Source organism: Cetorhinus maximus, chromosome 12 (assembly GCF_964194155.1).
Source record: "Cetorhinus maximus chromosome 12, sCetMax3.hap1.1, whole genome shotgun sequence".
In the NCBI taxonomy this organism is placed as follows: domain Eukaryota; kingdom Metazoa; phylum Chordata; class Chondrichthyes; order Lamniformes; family Cetorhinidae; genus Cetorhinus; species Cetorhinus maximus.
The window spans coordinates 105,453,925-105,473,264 of record NC_135890.1 but is presented as its reverse complement, the minus strand read 5'-3'; the positions used below and the strand labels follow the sequence as shown (position 1 = coordinate 105,473,264).

The following is a 19,340-nucleotide window of genomic DNA, read 5'->3' as shown; positions in this document are numbered from 1 at the left end:
TTTCCTTGGCCCCCACGTCTTCTCTTGGTGTCCAGAGCTTTCTTTGTTGTTTTGTAATCATGCTGAGCCAGTTTAGCACATTATCTGTTTACATCATGATCCAATTTCATGTCACATATTTGTTTTGTGCTTCAGTGTTTTATTTATTTCAGCTGACCCAACACCGGTGATTCATCATTTATATATTCTTGAACATTAAAGCTCACCAAATTTTTATTAATTAATACATTATTTAATTTTTCATGATCACCTATTTTGGATGAATTTGGTGCCCCAGTTGGTGATAAATGCAGTTGCTTGTGCCAGCATCAAACACTCTCAGGTCAGATATGGCATAATTAGGTGCAAAATAAAGCTTTCGTTGCACTGTCACATCAAACACAACCCAGATTAGAATTAGAATAAATCTCCTTTTACACTGCCCATCAAGCACATAAGCTTAGAGTGTAACTGACTGTGCTACCTAATCCTTTCTATGTTAAGCACTTCACAACTCAGTATTGTCACAATGTTGCCCTAACTTTCTGAAAGAAATTCAAACCCATTTTTAACAAAAAAGATAGGTTTAGGTTACTTCCTGAGAAATTGTCGCTTTCCTTTTATTCTTAAGCTAACCAATGCATTTTTAGTCAAAAAGATGGCAACATTTTGCTTTCTGCTTGTTGGTAAAAATTAAGAACAGTTTTGCCAGTAAAAATGACCCATGGCACGATATGTTATCAAGTATAGCATTACAAATAACAACACGAGAAGGTAGAAAGGAGAGAAGATTGTTCAGACCATATAGTGCATACCCGACCCACTCAGACAATTTTCATCTTCTTCTGCCTTGGCAGCAAGTTAGCAAGGCTGGCATTCTTCCATCTGCGAGAGAGGATAGGAATGCAGCCTCAGAATTTATGTGACATTAGATGAGAAATAGTCCATGTAGATGTTTATCTTTCACATGAGCAGTAATTCTAATCCCACGTCCATGCCCTATTTCCATTTCCCTTGTTTCCCTTTCCTTCAACTGCTCATCTAACCTGTTAAGTGTCAACATGGATAATGAAGTTTATAGCCAAACAAACCTCTGTATAAAAAGTTTCTCCTGCCTGTGCTGAAAATCTTACAATTAAATTTATATCCATGTCCCCTTTACATAACACCCTCAATAAATGGAAATGGTCCTTATCCACCCCTGTCCTATCACTTCATAATTTCAAAATACATTAAAATCCCATTGAGTTGATCCGGCCACAAATTCATATTAAGCAGAGCTTCGTGATAGCCGAGGAGGCTCCGTTCCCATATAATGCATCTCTGTGTAATGATATGCTTATAAACGTGGTCCCTGTCAAAAACAGCAGATTCAAATGTCAAATGAAAACAAAGTAAAGCCGTAAATGTGTGAAAAAGTCTTCATTCAATTTGTTTGCACCTTACAATGGCCTGACATTGTAAAAAGCTGAAGCTTTGCATTGAAAAATGCCAGGAGTTAGTTGAGGAAAAGCTGCATAATATTTTTCTGCTCCGGCGAGCAGGTGGTCATTCATCAGACTCTTCAGGGTCATTGTGTTCCTTGGCTGAAAAACATATTGCATCTACAATGGCATCATCTGTCTGTTGTGTTGTGCATTGTATGGCATCATTCACCTGCATGTAAGTTTCCATGATTGTCTCTGTTGGAATTTCCAAGCTGGCCTCCCACAGGCAAGTGAAAAGTGCCTCGTCATCGGGTTAGTTTGCCTCATCCTGCTCCCCTTTGTTCTTGACGTCTTGTGCAACCATGACCTGTTTGAACCCAATCTCCGATTGCCAGCACTTTTAACTTTCTCATAGGTTTAACCATACTCGCAGGCTTTGCATGCCCTTTCACAGGGAGATCTTAACGATGGCTTGCCCAAAGCTCCATGATTTTGCGCTCTTGTGTGGTCTATCTCCGCTCTGATTGGTCACCTGGGAAGCTTGGACAAGTTTGGCTAAACTAGAGTTACCAGTGTTGAATTTTGGCTTATCACAGGCATCATTTTATGAGATTTGCTATTCTGCCAGTGGGAACGGTTGATGACTTCGACATAACTGGAATTTTGTGTCATCCAAGTTTGACCCATCGTGATTTCACCGTATTAAATCACCCTGTGATCTCCTTTTGAAAAATTAAAACACTCCCGAACGCTTGGCTCACTTGGTAGCATTTGCACCTCTAATTTATATGATAATGGATTAAAGATACACCCCAAAATTTGAAAAATGCCATCTGAATGATATCTTGATTCAGTCATGAATGCTGCATTGCCAGAGGTGCCATCCTGTGGATGAGATATGAAGCCATTACCCTATCAACTGTTCCTTGGGTTTATGTGGACATTAAAGATCCTGTAGTATTATTTGAAGAACGACAAATAATTCTTCTAGTGTCCTGCCCAACATTCCTCCTTTGATCAACTTCATCAAAACTTCATCAACTGTTCATCATCTGCTGCCATGTTTGCCTGCAAAACAACAGTCACTGCACTCAAAGGCAATTTGCTATGTCAACCAACTTCATTGAGTGACAGAACAGTAAATAAATGAAAATCTTTATATTTTTTCTTCCTCTACCAGAATTGACTACAGCTAACTTAGTTAACTAGATAATTGTGAGAGGAGCAATAATGAAGCAAACTGGTGGAGGCTTATGAAATGTTTTAATAGATCCAACATCGTTTGGCTAACCGTTTGTCCTATTTCTAGGTGGAGATTTGCATTATCATCTTTCACAGCATGGAGTGTTCTCCGAGAAGGAGATGAGGTTCTATGCTGCTGAGATTATGCTGGGCCTTGAACATATGCACAACCGATTTGTAGTATACAGAGACCTGAAGGTAAGATCAGATTTCTTTAAAGTTAAACTTAATATAAAACTGGACAATACACAGCAGGCTGAGTCAGCTTCTGTACAATGTTCCTTGGAAAATAATAAATAATTTAAGAGAAATCTCCCTTTTCAACACTGTGAATGCTAACTGTACACAGTAGGTCTGAAATAGCAGGTTATTGATATTTTGGGTGTGTAAATTTTTCATTAGAAATGAGGACTGAAAGATAAACAAGTATTTTAGTAAGGCTGAGAAAAACTGGAAAATGAAGACTCAGCAGATATTTCAATCACAAGGGGAAAGTAAGTGAATTAAATGACCTGCAAACTGCTTAATTGGTGCAATAAAAATCAGTACTGAGGTGATGCTGAAAGAGGTGCGAGCAAAAGGATGAGAAAATAAGCAGAATTAAAGAGGAAGCAAGCAAATGCTACAAATGCAGAAGATCTGAAATTTAAAAAGCAGATGCTTCCAGAACAACGTGGGCCACTAGTTCTGAGAAGAATTTTAAAATTGGTCAGCACCTTGGCCTCAAAACCCTGGCACAATCTGCTCAAATAAAGTTTCTCACCGTATACACGAAAATACCTTTCCCTCCCCTGGACATAGACAGGCCAACGACAAATAACAAACAGTGCCTGCTGTAAAGGAAATGAAGTATATAGCAAAGATCTTGCCCAAAAGGAGCATGATTTGCATATTTAAGCAACTGATTTCCTGTTTCAAGTGGTAGGCTGTTTGCCCATTTATAGGCTAGCTTGAACCTGATGGCCTTTGGGTATCAATTGGGTGGAAAAAGAATGGCTATGAGTTGAATTTTAACCCACATGTGTTTTATATAGTACAGTGTTTTTGGCTTTATAAAACATTGCATCTTCTGACTTGCAATGGCAGCAGTACAGGGGATTTGCTTGTGCATTTTATTAAATCCTTATATCCAGTATGCAACTCATCATTCACCAGATGTTGCAAAACACACAAATCACGCAGTTATAAATGTAATACTATATTTAAATAAAGAAATAGAGGTCAAGTTGTGGGAGGGTGAGGTTTGGAGGGGAAACGGTGTCGGGGGCATGAGGTTCAGGGGAGGAGGGTGTAGCGAGGAGAATGCTGCGTGTGGAGCTAAGTGTAAAGGGGGGACGAAGGTGTAAGGGAGGGAGTGCGAAGGGGCAAAGGTGCTGGGGGTGGGAAGGAGGGAGGTCAGTGTGGGTGGGGATTTTCAGGAAGGTATGGAATGTGCGTGTTTACCTGGACACCGGGAATGACAAGGGTTTCGGTTGGTAGGTGACGGTGAGGAGGTGGAAGGTGGTGCCGGGGGTTCCACAGTGATGGGGGATAGGAGGTGGGTGACTGGGGGAGGGGAAAGGATGGGGGAGCTAATGATAAACTTGACAACTATCACTTTACAGAAATCAAAAGTGAGCGGAGCCTCATGTTGGGTGGGCAGAGGTGCTGCATGGGAGTGCAATCAGTGGGTGGGCGGAGATGCAGGTCGGCTCAGATGCAGGTCGGCTCAGATGGACAACTAAAAGAGAACCCCAGCAGGAAGCATTGAAAATGCTCAGGACATTGAGATGAATGTGATGGGTAAAGGCTCTGCGTGCCCGGGAGAGTGCTTGCACAAGGCTCTGAGAAGCCCTGCCCCACACACACTTCTCCCTCCAGAAACACATGTGGTCCAGCTGCGTGCAGCTGAACTGCTAGTTGGGGGAATGCAGGAGGAGTACTCGCGAAGCCTGTAAATGAAGCTGAAGGATACCATTACATATTATTCAGTGAAAGTGAATACATTTTCAGATTATAGAGTGACAAAATGTGTTCACTCATGCAACCACTTGTCATCAGAAATTCTTAACTTTTCTAGGCCTCCCATTTCTACTAGCTGCTGTCCTGACATCCCCAGCAGGGGTGGAGACAGCCTGTGCAATGGTTATTCCTGTTGCCTCTGATGATCTTGGCATGCGTCCTCTGGACAGCCGAGGCCTTGAGGGCTTGGCTTACTTTGGCAGCTACTCCTCCTGGGGTGACAAAGAATGAGGCTGAGGGGGTCACAGGCAAAGGGGACTCGGAGGGAGCGGACAGCCTCTGAGATTCCTGAGTGGATGACCCGGGGTGTACAGCTGCCACTCCTGCTCTCTTCAGGTGCCCAAGAGCCCAGGCCTGACTCTTTGAGGGGAAGGAGCACCTGGAGGGACATCGAGATGCCCTGTTTCCCTCTTGCGTTGCCACTGCAGGATCTCACCCATGGCTACCACGATGGAGCGCAGGTCTGCACACATCTCTGCGTTCTGCTGGACCAGGGTCTTCATAGTGTCCGCCATCCTTCCCATGGAGACCTCCATTCGCGCACATGTAGGCATCACTTCATCAGAGGGGAGCCGATGACGTAGTGGTAATGTCGCTGGACTAGTAATCCCAGGTTAATGCTCTGGAGACACAGGTTCAATTGAAGCATTCAAAAGGAAATTAGACTGTTATCTGGAAAGGAAGAATATTTAGGGCTGTGGGGAAGCAGGCGGGAGACAGGTACTAGGTGAGATGGAGAGATGGTGCAGACACGATGGGCCATATGGCCGCCTTCTGCACCGTAAAAATTCTGTGATAAGCCTTAAACATTCACTCAAGCTTCTTTATATTAAATATGTAACAGAATAAACAGGAAACAGAACTGGAGATCCAAACGATTCAGTATTCATCAATCCTTAAGACTTGACTGCAGTTTTCGTCATTATGAGATGAATAGATTTATGTGATTACGTCAGCAAAATGTAACCTCTTCGGGGAAACTCTTGAGCAGACAGACTGAAGTGCATTGTGCGCTATATGTCGCAACCTTGTAAATGCATTAAGGAGTACGCTGTTTCCTGTGTTACAGCACTAATGTGCACTCTGAAGATTAATCATTATAGTCAAGTTAGATTCTGAAAGTTGACTAAAATCAACTCAGCAGAACATTCAGCACCACGTTTAGTGAAGGGATAGTAACATCAGCTTCCTTCTGGAAATAGAATTGCCACCTCTGGCTGGACATATTCCTGGAGGTGTCATCACATGAGTTCCTGTTTCCAACCATTCAACCTTCACACACCTGCTACATAATGCCCATACTTGCTGCACACTGCCTTCCCAAGCTAATTGAAAAGCCAACATTACCTAATTGGATGATTCTTGACTGTCAGTCAAACAACCTTTCGTTCCCATGTCTGTTATTTTTATAACTAATGAACAAAAACCGAACACAGTTTTTACTGTCCCTATGATTTCTCTCCTGGGTTGCTTGTAACAGTGTCCTGGAGATTAGACATTCATTCCTGGAGACTCCTGGAGGGTTGGCAACTCTAATTGAAATGGGATGGTTTGAAAACACGTTTTCTCTACAGGGAACTGACAGAGCAGCAAGGATTTTGGCCTCATTCGTCACAGACTTCTGGAGCTCACTGAAAGTAAACAATCTGACATAGTGCCACCCTGTGAGAACCATATGGTAATGAAAACCGAGGTGTCAGACATCCCAGTGCTTGTTAAATGACCAATTCATTTTATTTGGTTTTGTTCCTGGAGTATGAAGATAATGGAGAGAACCTTGACATTCAAAAATAAACAAAGTAGATACTTGAAAAGAATGAAGATTATCTTTTATATTTTTCTGTTTATGATCTTTGCTATTTAAAACTGAAATTAACTATTACAATGAAGAGGTCTACATTTCTGAGCTTTTGCAGTTACCAATTTTTATTGCTATTGAGTTTCTATAGATTGTTTGAACTTTAATTTTGACGATAATGAGTTATTTGTTTGGAGGGAGTTACTGATACTGACTATGTGATTGTACTGTATAAATATCAATAGAGATTCATGGTGCTGACTGCCAGGACTTACTGAGACAGGGAGAATAAGGCTGCTTAGCAGATAATGTCAGCTACTGACCTCCACAGTGTGCCAAAAGACAACATCAGTACTTCAAATATAAAAGCAAAAAACTGCGGATGCTGGAAATCCAAAACAAAAATAAAAATACCTGGAAAAACTCAGCAGGTCTGGCAGCATCTGTGGAGCGGAACGTGTGTTCTAAAAGTGCGCCATTGGATATATCTGTGACCTTCTTCGCAAAGATCTTGAACCTTGCCGCACTGTTTGAATGGCTGTGCCTGCCACTATGTAAGTGACCACTATCCTTTATTTTTTGGCACTCAATACTTTCACATTGTCATAGAGGCTCTGTGCAACTTCAGCCAAAGAGCAGTCATGGCAGCCATGTGACAGATCATGGGCATAATCCTCAAAAGAACTACAGTGATTATGCTGCTTGATATCAGACCCAGATGGCAGGGAAAGGAAGCCAAGGAGCCCTACCACATTGCTGAATTTCCCAGGCTGGAGGCTGCTACAGTTGGCTCACATGTGGCATTGAAGGTGCCAGCTGAACAGCTGCTAACATTTGTTAAACATGAAACGGTTCCATTTACTAAATGTTCAGATTATCCACAATGCCAACCACAAGAACCTACATGTGAATCCCAGCTACGCAGACAACTGTCACCATCCCATCATTTTATACCACTTGGCACTTCCTGATATTTTCCATGAAGAGAAGGATGGTTCCTCACAGACAGTATATATCTGAGGCAATTGAGAACGAGGCAGAGGACGCTTACAACCAGCCTCATGCAGCAAAACAGTTGTGATTAAAAACAACTATAGGACTGTTGAAGAGTAGATTTCAGTGCCTGGTCAAATCCAGTGGAGTCATAAGGACATAAAGGAGCAGGGGTAGACTATCTGGCACTTTGAGCCTCCTCCGCCTTCAAAATGATCATGGCTGATATTCTACCTCAATTCCATCTACCCACATTATCCACATATCTCTTAATTTCTTTAGTATCCAAAAATCTAACAACCTCTTTCTTGAATGTATTTAACTCCGCATCCACAGCCCTTTGGTATAGAGAATGCCAAAGAAACACAGTCCTTTTGAGTGAAGAAATTTCTCTTCATCTCAGTCCTAAATGGCTGTTTCCTTACTCTGAGACTGTTGTTACAATCTCCATAGAGACGATTAAGCTTTAAAAAGAAAATTCAGACTTCCAGTTAATAGCTGAAAAGGATGACACAACAGGATTTCACGTTTTAAGACTTTTACTGTAACAAACATACTAAAAGCACCATTGCGCTAAACGCTATTTTTGTAGGCAACTTATACTTTAAACTATGAAACATGACTTTCCCCTTTTATTTTTAAAACAACTGAAAAGCCAACATTACACTGTCTTTTGCATAAACATTCTATTCTCCAGGAACCAATCCGAGGGTTTACTTCTGTTCTTTTCCTTGCTCAAGTGGTTAACTTTTAACCCTAGAACTTTCTTTCACAGTGAATGTTTTTTTGGAGGTTCCCTCTCTCTAGCTAGGCAAATCATCCAGTCTAGTTTCAACTCATCACAAATTTGGTCTTTTCAAACTGAGCCTGTGCTCCCACCTGCATTCCTGCATGGCACAAAGACTTTTGGCCTCTAGTTGCTCTCTCTCTCCCCCTTCAAGATCCAGGCAATCTTCCTGTGTCTGAGTTTTCAGGGATATCTTAGAAACCCATCCCCTCTCAGAGCCCATCCCCATGGCAATGTGAATCACATGGGCCTTGCATCCAGGTAGAAATGCTGATTAGCTATCCTTGAGACCCCACCTCTCTTTTATCTTGAAAGTAAGTTGACAGTTTAAAGTACAACTGTTTCCACCCCAACATTCTCAACACCTTTCTGGAACTTCAATGACTCAGTGTATCCATTGTTAGCATACAGGCTGATGCCATTGTCTCCAAGTGCAAGTACCTTGCACCTTCTTCCCAGTAAAACAATCTGGGCCCCCTTTAATCTCTAACAATCAAACCACCCAGACTTGCTGTTAGACAAACTTCAGAATAGGTCACCTGACTCCCTTCATTTTACCTTAAGTTAAAGACACAGTCCCAAAATATAACAATCTTCCAAACCTCATAATTGTAACACTGTGAACCAAAGTTTTAGACTCCTCAACCAGGAGTAACATCCTCCCAGCATTTACCCAATCAGGCCCCTTAAGAATTATATATGTCTGAATGGAATCACCTCCAACCCTTCTAAATTTCATGGAATGAAATAATCTGCTCAATCTCTCTTCATAGGACAACTGCCTAATCCTAGGAAACTCTAATGAGTCTTCATTACATTCCCTCCAGTGCTAGTATATCCTTTCAGGTAAAGAGGTCTTTGGTGCACTCTCCAGAGGGTTACAAGGATGATTATAGCATTCTGCAGGGAGGCTTTCAAATCTGCTTTGATGATAAGGAGCTAGCGCTGTCTGAGGAAAGGGAGCTGCAGACTCCACTATTTAGGATCATGAACAGTCGCAAAAGTTCATCCCTGGCTGCTGCAAGGAGCACCTGAAATCCAATTGTGCAAGAGGTGCATAACCACTGATGGGCTCTAGTGGCACACTGCACCCTCATTTTCTTCTGTGCCAGTTGCCAAAAAAGTGATCTTCCTTGAAACCACTACCAATCTTAGACTCCTCAAAAATCATGTTCTTCGAAGCCCCGATGTTGAATGTCCCCTTTCCTTAGTAATGTTGATATCCCTGACAAAACAAGAGATCAGTACAAATGTTACTGTAATGAAAACTTAATTTTCCAGTTGCCATACTCCTTTTTTTCTGATTCCTCTTGATGACTGACTATCCCCTTATCTGTTGCTACCTCTAAGCCTCAGGGTGAAGCTGGCAGGAAATGGATAGCTTCAAATGTGGCACAAAAGGATTATGGGGCTGATGTGGCCCTACACTCATGGCAGCTGGCTTCTGACAGGGAGCACCTGCTGGCTGCATCTCTGAAGCAAGTTGCTGGTCTCACTTGCCCCTCTCCGCAGCCATTTTTCTGAGGGGAATTCTTGGCGTCATAGTTTGTGCAGAAAGAGGGCAATATTAGACACATGGGGATTCTTCCACAGCCATTCCACTGGACACTGGATCTTCAACCTCGCCGACCAGTGCAATGACTGGTTCATGGCAGTAATGGAATCATTGAGCCCTGTGATATAACATTGGCATTGATATGGTAAGCAAGATCTGTGCTGTAGTGCAGTCTTTTCTCTTGTAGGAATGTAGTCTGTGTTTGCATGGAGGTGATTGGCTCCAACTAGTTTGCAGCTACTCTCACCTGGGATCTGCTAATGTCATTACATTTAGCACTCACTGCATTGGTACCTGCAAGCAAGACAAGGCTTCCTAGATGTTAGTGCAAATGAAAGATGTTAACTGGACAGTCATGTTTGCCAATTGCTGCATATCCTGAGATTGTCCTCAGCCTGTCAGTATGTATAAAGTTGCTGAAATATTCAGTGATGTTCTTCAAACATTCTCCTCTGAGAAGTGAGTGCTCTTGAGTCCTGGGTTCCACAACTCTGAGCAATCACAGCCTCCATTGGGAAGAGAGCACATCCCAAACTCCTCCCAGATCTCCACTTCTCCTTCAGATTATTCTGCTCGTGACATTTGTCAGCCTCGCCATCTACATGTCCTCAGAGGAAGCAACTTCCATGGGTAACAATTTGGATTGGGAATGAGCTTAAAGAGAGAATCACTACAGTGGCTCTCTAACTTGGCCTGTTGTCCTCCTGAATACCTGCTTCTTACTTCATTGTTAATGATTTTTCACTTCCTCCTCTTCCTAGAGCCCTCTCCTTTAATTTGAAGCCTCTGTGGTTGTTGTGCATGTGCAGGGAAGGATGACAGCAGCTGCGAAGGAATGAACAAGACTCTTTAAGGTTGAGATGGAAAAGAAGTTGACAGAATGAGAGTATGCATGTGGTTATGCTGTGAGCTGGTAGGGTGATCATTATTGGGCACTGGCAAAATTCTGTCAACATTGGCACCAGCTGCAGCTATGAGGATGTCAAGCTTTTTTGTGGGTGTCAGAAGTTGGATGCCCCAGCTGGTGGTAAACCTCTCGGGCATTATAGAGACACTTCTCCTGAAAAAATGCAATTAAATGACAGAGTGTGTGGCAAGAGTTATAGTGAAGTGAGATGAGAGCGAAGTGGGTTTTGAATAAGTTTGATTGACGGAAGATATTTTGTGTTTGTGCAAGCGTGTCATGCCACTTTATGTGCAAATTAACTTATCCAGATACTTGCTTACAACTTTCTGTTCCCTCACTGTCATTGGGTTAAAATCCTGGAATTCAGTACTTAACAGCACTGTGGGGATGCCTTCACCACCCAGATTGCAGCGGTTCAAGAATGCAGCTCACCATCACTTTCTTAAAGACAATGAGGAATGGGCAATAAATGCTGATAAATTGCCAATAACACCTACATCTCATGAACAGCAAGATACTTTCACCATTCTGCTCAAAGGTGCACCTCTTACCATTCCACTCTTGCACATTACATTTCTTGCAAAGTTTCAGTGAAAGTATCTTGTGTTTACGAATGATCTCAATTCATTGCTTCTTTACACAATGCTCTGAATCTCCATTGTACCATGAAGTTATGCTGTTCTCTAGCAGAAAGATGTTTTTATTTGTTCATGGGATCTGGGCATATTACATTTCTTGCAACGTTTCAGTGACAGGTGAAGAGGCAGCTGCATTGCCAGCAACTGATAGCATGTTCACAAAGGAATATCTGCAGTCACCGGGTGAAAAGGCATTTTTAATTAGTCCGTTATATGAAATATTTGTGTATGTTGCAAAGGAGAAACTTTCACACAATCAAGGCAAAAGACTACCACAGGTGAAGGAAAGGCAAGCATCAAGCCCCTGAGTAAGCATAAGAAGGAAAGGCTGTAACTCCTGAGCAGACACTTAAGGAAGCCTGTGGGCGATGGAAGTTAGAGTAAAGCTGTCAGACTCAGGTTGGTAATGGGATGGAACGCTTACAGGATTGTGAGCCTTTTCTATCTTGAGACATTCTGATTACTTTAAAGGCTTCCTATTACTGATTAGTCACACATTCTGATTCACTACTCAGAGTGCACCATCCTGAAATAAATTTCCTATCTGTCACTCACATTTAACGGAAAATAACACCAGGCACTTCCCATTTCTCCATCTGATTCACTCACTCCAATTTGCACTCTACTTATTCAAGCACCAGCCCAGATACACCCACTTGGGAGAAGGGCGCATAACAAGATCATTATATAACACTAGTGAATATACAGAGCTCAGAGGGCATGGTGAGGTGATAGCCATTTCTCACCAGTGAGGCCGAAATGATTGCTGTTGCCTGAGGATCACAAAGACTAGGATCTCACAGATTGAGTCTTTTTTTAAAAGATCTCAAGTATGATATCAACTGTTGGTCAGTGGTAGCCTTCTTGTTTCTGAGTCAGAAGGTTGTAAATTCAAGCCCTAGCCCAAAGGCTTGAGCACAAAATCTAGACTGATACTCCAGCAGGGTATTGAGGGATTGCAGCACTTTTGGAGGTGCCATCTTTCATATGAAATTTGTTCTCTCTGGTTGACATAAAAGATCCTGTGACATTTTTTCGAAGAAGAGCAGTAGAATTCTGGTCTCTATTTGTCCATCAACCAACATCAATGGAACAGAGTATCTAGTCATTTCACGTTGCTGTTTCTGGAACACTGCTGTGCACAAATTGGCTGTGAAGCATGTTTGGAATTTCCTGAGATTGTGAAAGATGCTAAATAAATGCAAGTTCTTTGTTTCTTTCTTTACCTACAGGCAGTACAGTCTTGTCTCATATGTTGCAGATGGTGTTAATTTTGGAACACCACAAGCCACATCTGTCACATCATGAAGGAGGTAAGGCATGAAGTGAGGATCATCCTTTCCTCCTCCATGTCACCATCACTCTCCTCATCAAAAGCAGAAAAATCCATCATTTCATTATATGCAACTCCCTTTAAATTCATAGTAGGTTTCACAAAGTACCTTGAAATATCCAGATACTGTCATTTCTAAGTATTGGAAATCACTGCTAACCAAGCCGGTGTTTCAGAATTGCATTCCATGTGAGTTTTTATCTTCCTAATCTCTCTTCACCTGTTAAGCACCGTATAGGATTATCTTTATAGTGACAGTGATTTGCTGGGGAATTAAATGGGTGTGAATGTAAAGAAATCCCAGGAAGCACTGAATCATGCCACTCCCTCTTCTATCTGCATGCAGTTGGATGGGCTTCCAGCGGACAACTAAATTTACAGTGAACTCATAGGAGGGATTTTGCAATGACTATTTTTGGCAGAAAGCTTTTCTACCCATTTTACTTGCCAAACCATTTGTGTGGAAAACCCATGCCATTGTCTACATTCATTCCATATAATCAGAGAGACAAATGTGATATGATGCACCACATCTGGAGCTGTGGTTATAAACAGATCTGTTAAGACATGCCAGTCAAATGCAACTCTTGAGGTGTGGCCCTTTGGAGTATTATTTTACTCCCCACAGTTCCCCTGGTAAATTGCTGTTAGGACTGACAGCAAGCAATGCTGCCTCTAATTTTTCTTTGTTGTGTACAGCCTGTTTATTGCACCGCATTTTACTTTCAAGGTTGCTGCACGGCAAAGAATGCATGCAATTTAGAAGCACTATTTGTTGTGTGTAGCCAGTTTATTGCACTTCACAGTACATTCCAGATTGCTGTATGACTCTGCAACCATGCAGCTTAGAGGGAACATTGACAGTAAGGGAGGATGAAGCTGAGGAATGAACGTACCAATCATGCCTCACTGCTGGTGTGTATATATTGGTGGCTGCATTGACTGGATGCTCTCTTGACTGATCACTGGTGTGAAGTGGAACCTAATGACAAGGAAGAAAATAAACGTAGTGAGGAAGAAAGAGAAAGGATAAATCCAATTGATTTAAATTTTCCTATTGTACTCAAACCATATGTGTAGCTCTACTATGAAATTAAGATGATTCAGACCACTGTATCCTGTTACTTTGTTTTACAGCCAGCAAATATTCTCCTGGATGAACATGGTCATGTGAGGATATCAGACCTTGGGCTTGCCTGTGATTTCTCAAAAAAGAAGCCCCATGCCAGCGTGTACGTACTTATTAACTTATTATTGTGGACACCTTTCTATGAACAAGATCAGTCTTGTGCTGGCAGACAAGTGCACCCTTTTTTGTTTCTCTCTCTGTTCCTGCTTATATTGTTTCTCTTTTAAAGTTCACCACTTCCCCCTTCACAGCTTCTGGAAAGAGCTTCAAGGACAGAATAAGGGGGAAAGCCCCCAAAGGTGCCTCCTTGTGATGCGCTGAGGATTTCAACAACAATTTTGGTTGTATATTTGAATTTATTTGATCGCTGTAAATTAGACTTAACATTTCATTTTATAAACGTGATACCCTTTGGCTATTGGTTACTTTGCAGGTCCCTCTCTCAAGTACCTTGCAAATGGATCTATTTGTACAAATATCAAATTGGAGTGATAGCCTTTATTCTGTTTTTATTTTACCTTTTTCAGTTTTTCTCTTTTTTAGCTTTTCACTCCTGAAGATGCTGAGTCTTGCTCATTTACAGTTCTACAGGCTCCAGCAACTCCTTGTACCTTTTCCAAGCCTGCCATACAACCAAATCCTTCCTCATCCAATACCCCACATGCACTCTGGCAGGGTTACTGGATAACAAACAAGAACAAAACCATCAGCAGATTTTTTTTACCTCTAGTCCAAAGGTGTCAAAGCCAACAGCAGCAGCATTATGATCAACCAGTTGGAGATAAGCTAACTTATTCTTGATGAGGGATGAAATTTGGTGTCTACATGCTCTGCATGACTTATTACCTCACCGTGTGGTGAGGTGATCCCTGGGAGTGGTCGCATAGGAGTTACATTACTGGACGAGTAACCCAGAGGCCTTGACGAGTAACCCAGAGGCTTGACGAGTAACCCAGGGGCATCCACTGGTAATCCAGAGGCATGAGTTCAACTCCCACCAGAGTAGCTGGAAAATTTGAATTAAGATAATTAAATGATTCTGAAATAAAAAGTTAGTAATGGTGACTATGTAACTATTGGATTATTGTAAAAACCATCTGGTTCACTAATGTCCTTTAAGGAAGAAGATCTGCCGTCCTTACCTAGTCTGGCCTGTGTACGACTCCAGACCTACAGCAATGTGATTGGTTCTTAACTGCCCTATGAAATGGCCGAGCAAGCCACTCAGTTGTCAAGAAGGTGACTCACCACCACTTTCTTAACATTTACATTCACCCGTGAATGAATACAAAAACTTGTTATATCTCCTCTGTCATTTTTTGTTGTTGCTACCAAAATGCAATAGATTGTGATATGTAACCAGAGGGGTATTTTTTTTTTTTGATGCTGAAGTTTATTTTGTTTCTATTGATGTAGTGGTACCCACGGATACATGGCTCCAGAGGTGTTACAAAAAGGAACAGCATACGACAGCAGTGCAGATTGGTTTTCTCTGGGGTGCATGCTCTTCAAACTCCTTCGAGGGTAAGCCACCAAACAGCAAAAACTGTACTATAATTCTGTCTGTCTAATTGGTGCCAGATGTAATTTGTCTGGAAACAGCTTTGCAGACTGTCACCAATTTAACTTGTGTATGCTTTGTCATGGCAGCTACACTTTTCTTTTGAACCTGGGTTTGATCTGAAAGAGAGGAAAATCACGATCTGTCCCATAATTGGAGAGAGAGGAGATCCTAAAGGGGTCAAGCAAAGAATCTGTCTGGTTAGAATTAAGAAACAGTAGAGGTACTATTGCATGACTTGGTGTATTCTCCAGGCCACCAAATTGTGGGAAAGATGTAAAGAAGCAAACTTGCAGGGAACTTACAGAAAGGCACAAAAACAATAGAATAATGGTAATGGGGAACTTTACAATCCCAGTTTATATTAGGATCATTAATACTGCAAACGGTGGAGAAGGGGAAGAGTTTTGAAGTATGTTCAAGAGAATTTTCTTGATCAGTATGATTTTGGCCCAACGAGGAAGAAGGCATTGCTGGATCTAGTTCTGAAGAATGAAATGGATCAAGTGTCAGTAGGAAAACATTTAGGGAACAGTTATCATAGTATCATAATGTTTAGGTTATCTATAGAAAAGCACAAGAAGCAAACTCGAGTAAAAATACTTAATTGGAGGAGGGTCAATTTCATTAGGGTGAGAAAAGATCTGGCCTAGATAAATTGGATCAAAGATTGGCAGGAACATCTGTAACAGAACAATGTGATGACTTTAAAGAGGAGCTCGTTCGGGTTAAGCTGTAGTACATTCCCACGATGGGGAAACACAAAGCAAGCTGAACTAGAACTCCCTGGATGATAAAAGCGATAAAGAATAAAATGAAGCAACAAAACGAGTTGCATGTGAAAGATGTCAGATTGATATTCAGCCTGGTCCTCATTGTTATACAGAAAGTTCAGAGAGGAATTGAAAAAGGAAGTGAGAGGCAAAGAGAGAATATGAGAAGAGACTGGCAGTTAACGTAAAAGGGAATTAAAAAATCACCCATATTCACATAAATAGTAAAACGGTGGTAAGAAGAGGGTACCAAAAGGTGGATCTGTGCATGGAGAGAGAGGGCATGGCTGACGTACTAAATGGATAGAAACATAGGACTTCAGAGAAAGTGGAGGCCACTTGACCCTTCGAGCCTGTGCTGCCATTCAGTAAGATCATGGCTGATCTGGTTGTGGTCTCAACTCCACTTTTCTGCCTGTCCCATGACCCTTGACTCCCTTGTCTATCAAAATTTTACCTAACTCAGCCTAGAATAAATTCAATGATCCAACCTACACTGGTTTCTGGGGAAGTGAATTCCACATACTAATGACCCTCTGAGAGAAAAAAATTCTCCTCATCTCCATCTTAAAAGGGAGACCTCTTATTCTTAAACTGTGTCCCCTGGTTCTAGTCTCCCTCACAAGACGAAACATCATCCCGGTATCCACCCGATCAAGTTCTCTCAGGATCTTATATGTTTCAATAAGATCACCCCTCATTCTTCTAAACTCCAATGGGTAAAGACCCAACCTGTTCAACCTCTCCTCATAAAATAAGCCCTTCCTCTCAGGAATGAGTTGAATGAACCTTCTCTGAACTGCTTCCAATGCAGTTATATTCTTTTTCAAATAAGGAGACTAAAACTGTACACAGTACCCCGGATGTGGTCTCACCAAGGCCGACTGCAGTAAAACTTCCCTACTTTTATATTCGATTTCCCTTGCAATAAATGTCAACATTCCATTTGCCTTCCTGATCACTTGCTGTACCTGAATACCAACTTTTTGCGATTAATGTACCAGGACACACATCCCTCTGTACCTTCGAATTCTGCAATCCCTCTCCATTTAAATAGTATACTTTGCACCTGTCTTTACGAAGGAAGAAGATGCTGTCCGAGTCATGGTGAAAGAGAAGGTAGTTGAGATATTGGTTGAGCTAAAAATTGACACAGGAGGTTTTAGAAAGGTGGCTGTATTTAAAATTGATAAGTCCCCAGGAGTGGATCAGTTGCATTGAGGATACCAAGGGAAGTAAGGGCAGAAATTGTGAAGGCGTTGGTCATAATCTTTTGGTCCTCCTTAAATACAAAGATGGTGCCATAGGTATGAGGAATTGCAAATGTTACACCTTTGTTCAAAAAAGAGTGTAAAGATAAACCAAGCAATTATATAGGCCAGCCAGTTTAACCTTCGTGGTGGGAAAATGTTTGGTAACAATAATACAGGACAAAATTAACAGTCACTTGAACAAGCGTGGATTAATTAATGCAAGCCAACATGGATTTGTTAAAGACAAATCGTGTAATAGTAGGAGCTAATGAAGGATAACGTGGTTGATTGATGTACAGGGACTTCCAAAAGGCCTTTGATAAGGTGCCACATAATAGCTTGCCAGCAAAGCTGAAGCTCGTGGAATAGAAAGGACAGTCACAACATGGATACAAAGTTAGCTGTGTGATTGGAAACAGAGTATTGGTGAATGGGTTTTTTTGGACTGGAGGGAAATATATAGTGGGGTCCCCCAGGAGTCGATATCAGGACCATTGCTTTTCTTGATCTATATTAATGCCTAGATTTGGGTGTACAGAGCACATTTTCAAAATTTGCTCATGACACAAAACTGTAAGGAAGATAGTGATAGACTTGAAGAAGACACAAGCAACCTGATTGAGCGAGCAGGCACGAGGCAGATGAAATTAATGAAGAAAGTGTGAAGTGTTACATTTTGGTAGAACAAGGAAATGCAATATAAAATAAAGGATGTAATTCTAAATGGGGCACAGGAACAGAGAAATCCTGGAGGTAAATGTGCACAAATCGTTGAAGATGGCAGGACAGTTGATAAGCAGTTAAAAAGGCATTTGGGGTTTATAAATAGAGGCATAGGGTACAAAAGCAAGAAAGGTATGATGAACTTTTATAAAACACTGATTCAGCCTCAACTAGAGTATTATGTTCAATTCTGGGCAGCACACTTTAGGAGGGATGTGAAGGTTTTTGAGAGGGTGCAGAAAGGATTTATGAGAATAGTTCTAGGGATGAGAGTGTTCAGTTATTTGGATAGACTGGAGAAGCTCGGGCCACTCTCCTTAGAGAAGAGAAAGCTGAGAGAAGATTTGATCAAGGTGTTCAAAATCATGATGGATCTAGACAGAGGAGATAAAGAGAAACCATTCCCATGGGCAGAAGGGTCAAGAACCAGAGGACGCCAATGTGAGGTGAATAGCAAAAGAACCTATGACGATGTGAGGAAAAACCTTTGTGCAGAGAGCGGCTAACATTTGGAATGCGCTAGCTGAGTGTGATGGAGACAGATTAAATTGTGGATTTCAAAGAGGAATTATATAAGCACTGAAAGAGAGAAAATTTGCAGGGCTACTGGGTAGTGGGACTTGTTGATTTGCTCTTGTAGAGAACCAGCACAGTCACAACAGGCGGCATGGCCTCCTTCAGTGCTGTTAAGAGCCACAAGACCCTAATACCAAAGGTGTGAGTTATGTGGGAAGACTGAAGAAACCCAGGGCTTTTCAGGCTTGAAAGCAGTATCTAAACAATCTTGTGGGAGTATATAAAATGAGAAATGATATGGAAAAAGTATATTGGGCAAATTACTTCTCACTAAGTTGTATAGGCATGTATAGACACAGGTTCAGAATAGAATAAAATGTTAATTTAGGACTGTGCCTGGAAAATATCCTTCACACAGAGTGATCAGTGCATGAAATGGACTTTGAGATAAAATAGTGAAGGCAAAAACCATTTAACCACTGACTGCCTTCTGGATGGTGGGCCTAATGTCCTCCCTAATCATAATTGTCTTGTGACTGTAATTATATTGGACTAATCAGATGCCAGATGAAAACATCAGTCCTATAGAGGAAGATTTTTTTACCTGTGCCTTTGGTGTAGTGAAATTGTAAACACATTCTTCATAAATTGATGTACAATTTTGCTACAGCTAGTGCACTTGGGAAATTGTCCCTTCTGTGCATTTCAAGCATGGTGCCAGATGG

At 41.6% G+C, this 19,340-nt stretch overlaps 1 protein-coding gene across 2 annotated transcripts in view; it reads left to right on the top strand.

The window, feature by feature from the left end:
• The window catches only part of grk3 (G protein-coupled receptor kinase 3), a 252,745-nt gene that overhangs the window by 192,812 nt on the left and 40,593 nt on the right, over window positions 1–19,340 (top strand). For both annotated transcript variants that reach the window (XM_078554290.1, XM_078554292.1), the window contains exons 11-13: window positions 2,716–2,846; window positions 13,798–13,892; window positions 15,206–15,313. In XM_078554290.1, coding sequence (XP_078410416.1) covers window positions 2,716–2,846; window positions 13,798–13,892; window positions 15,206–15,313 — 334 coding nt within the window. The remainder of the gene's footprint in view (window positions 1–2,715; window positions 2,847–13,797; window positions 13,893–15,205; window positions 15,314–19,340) is intronic.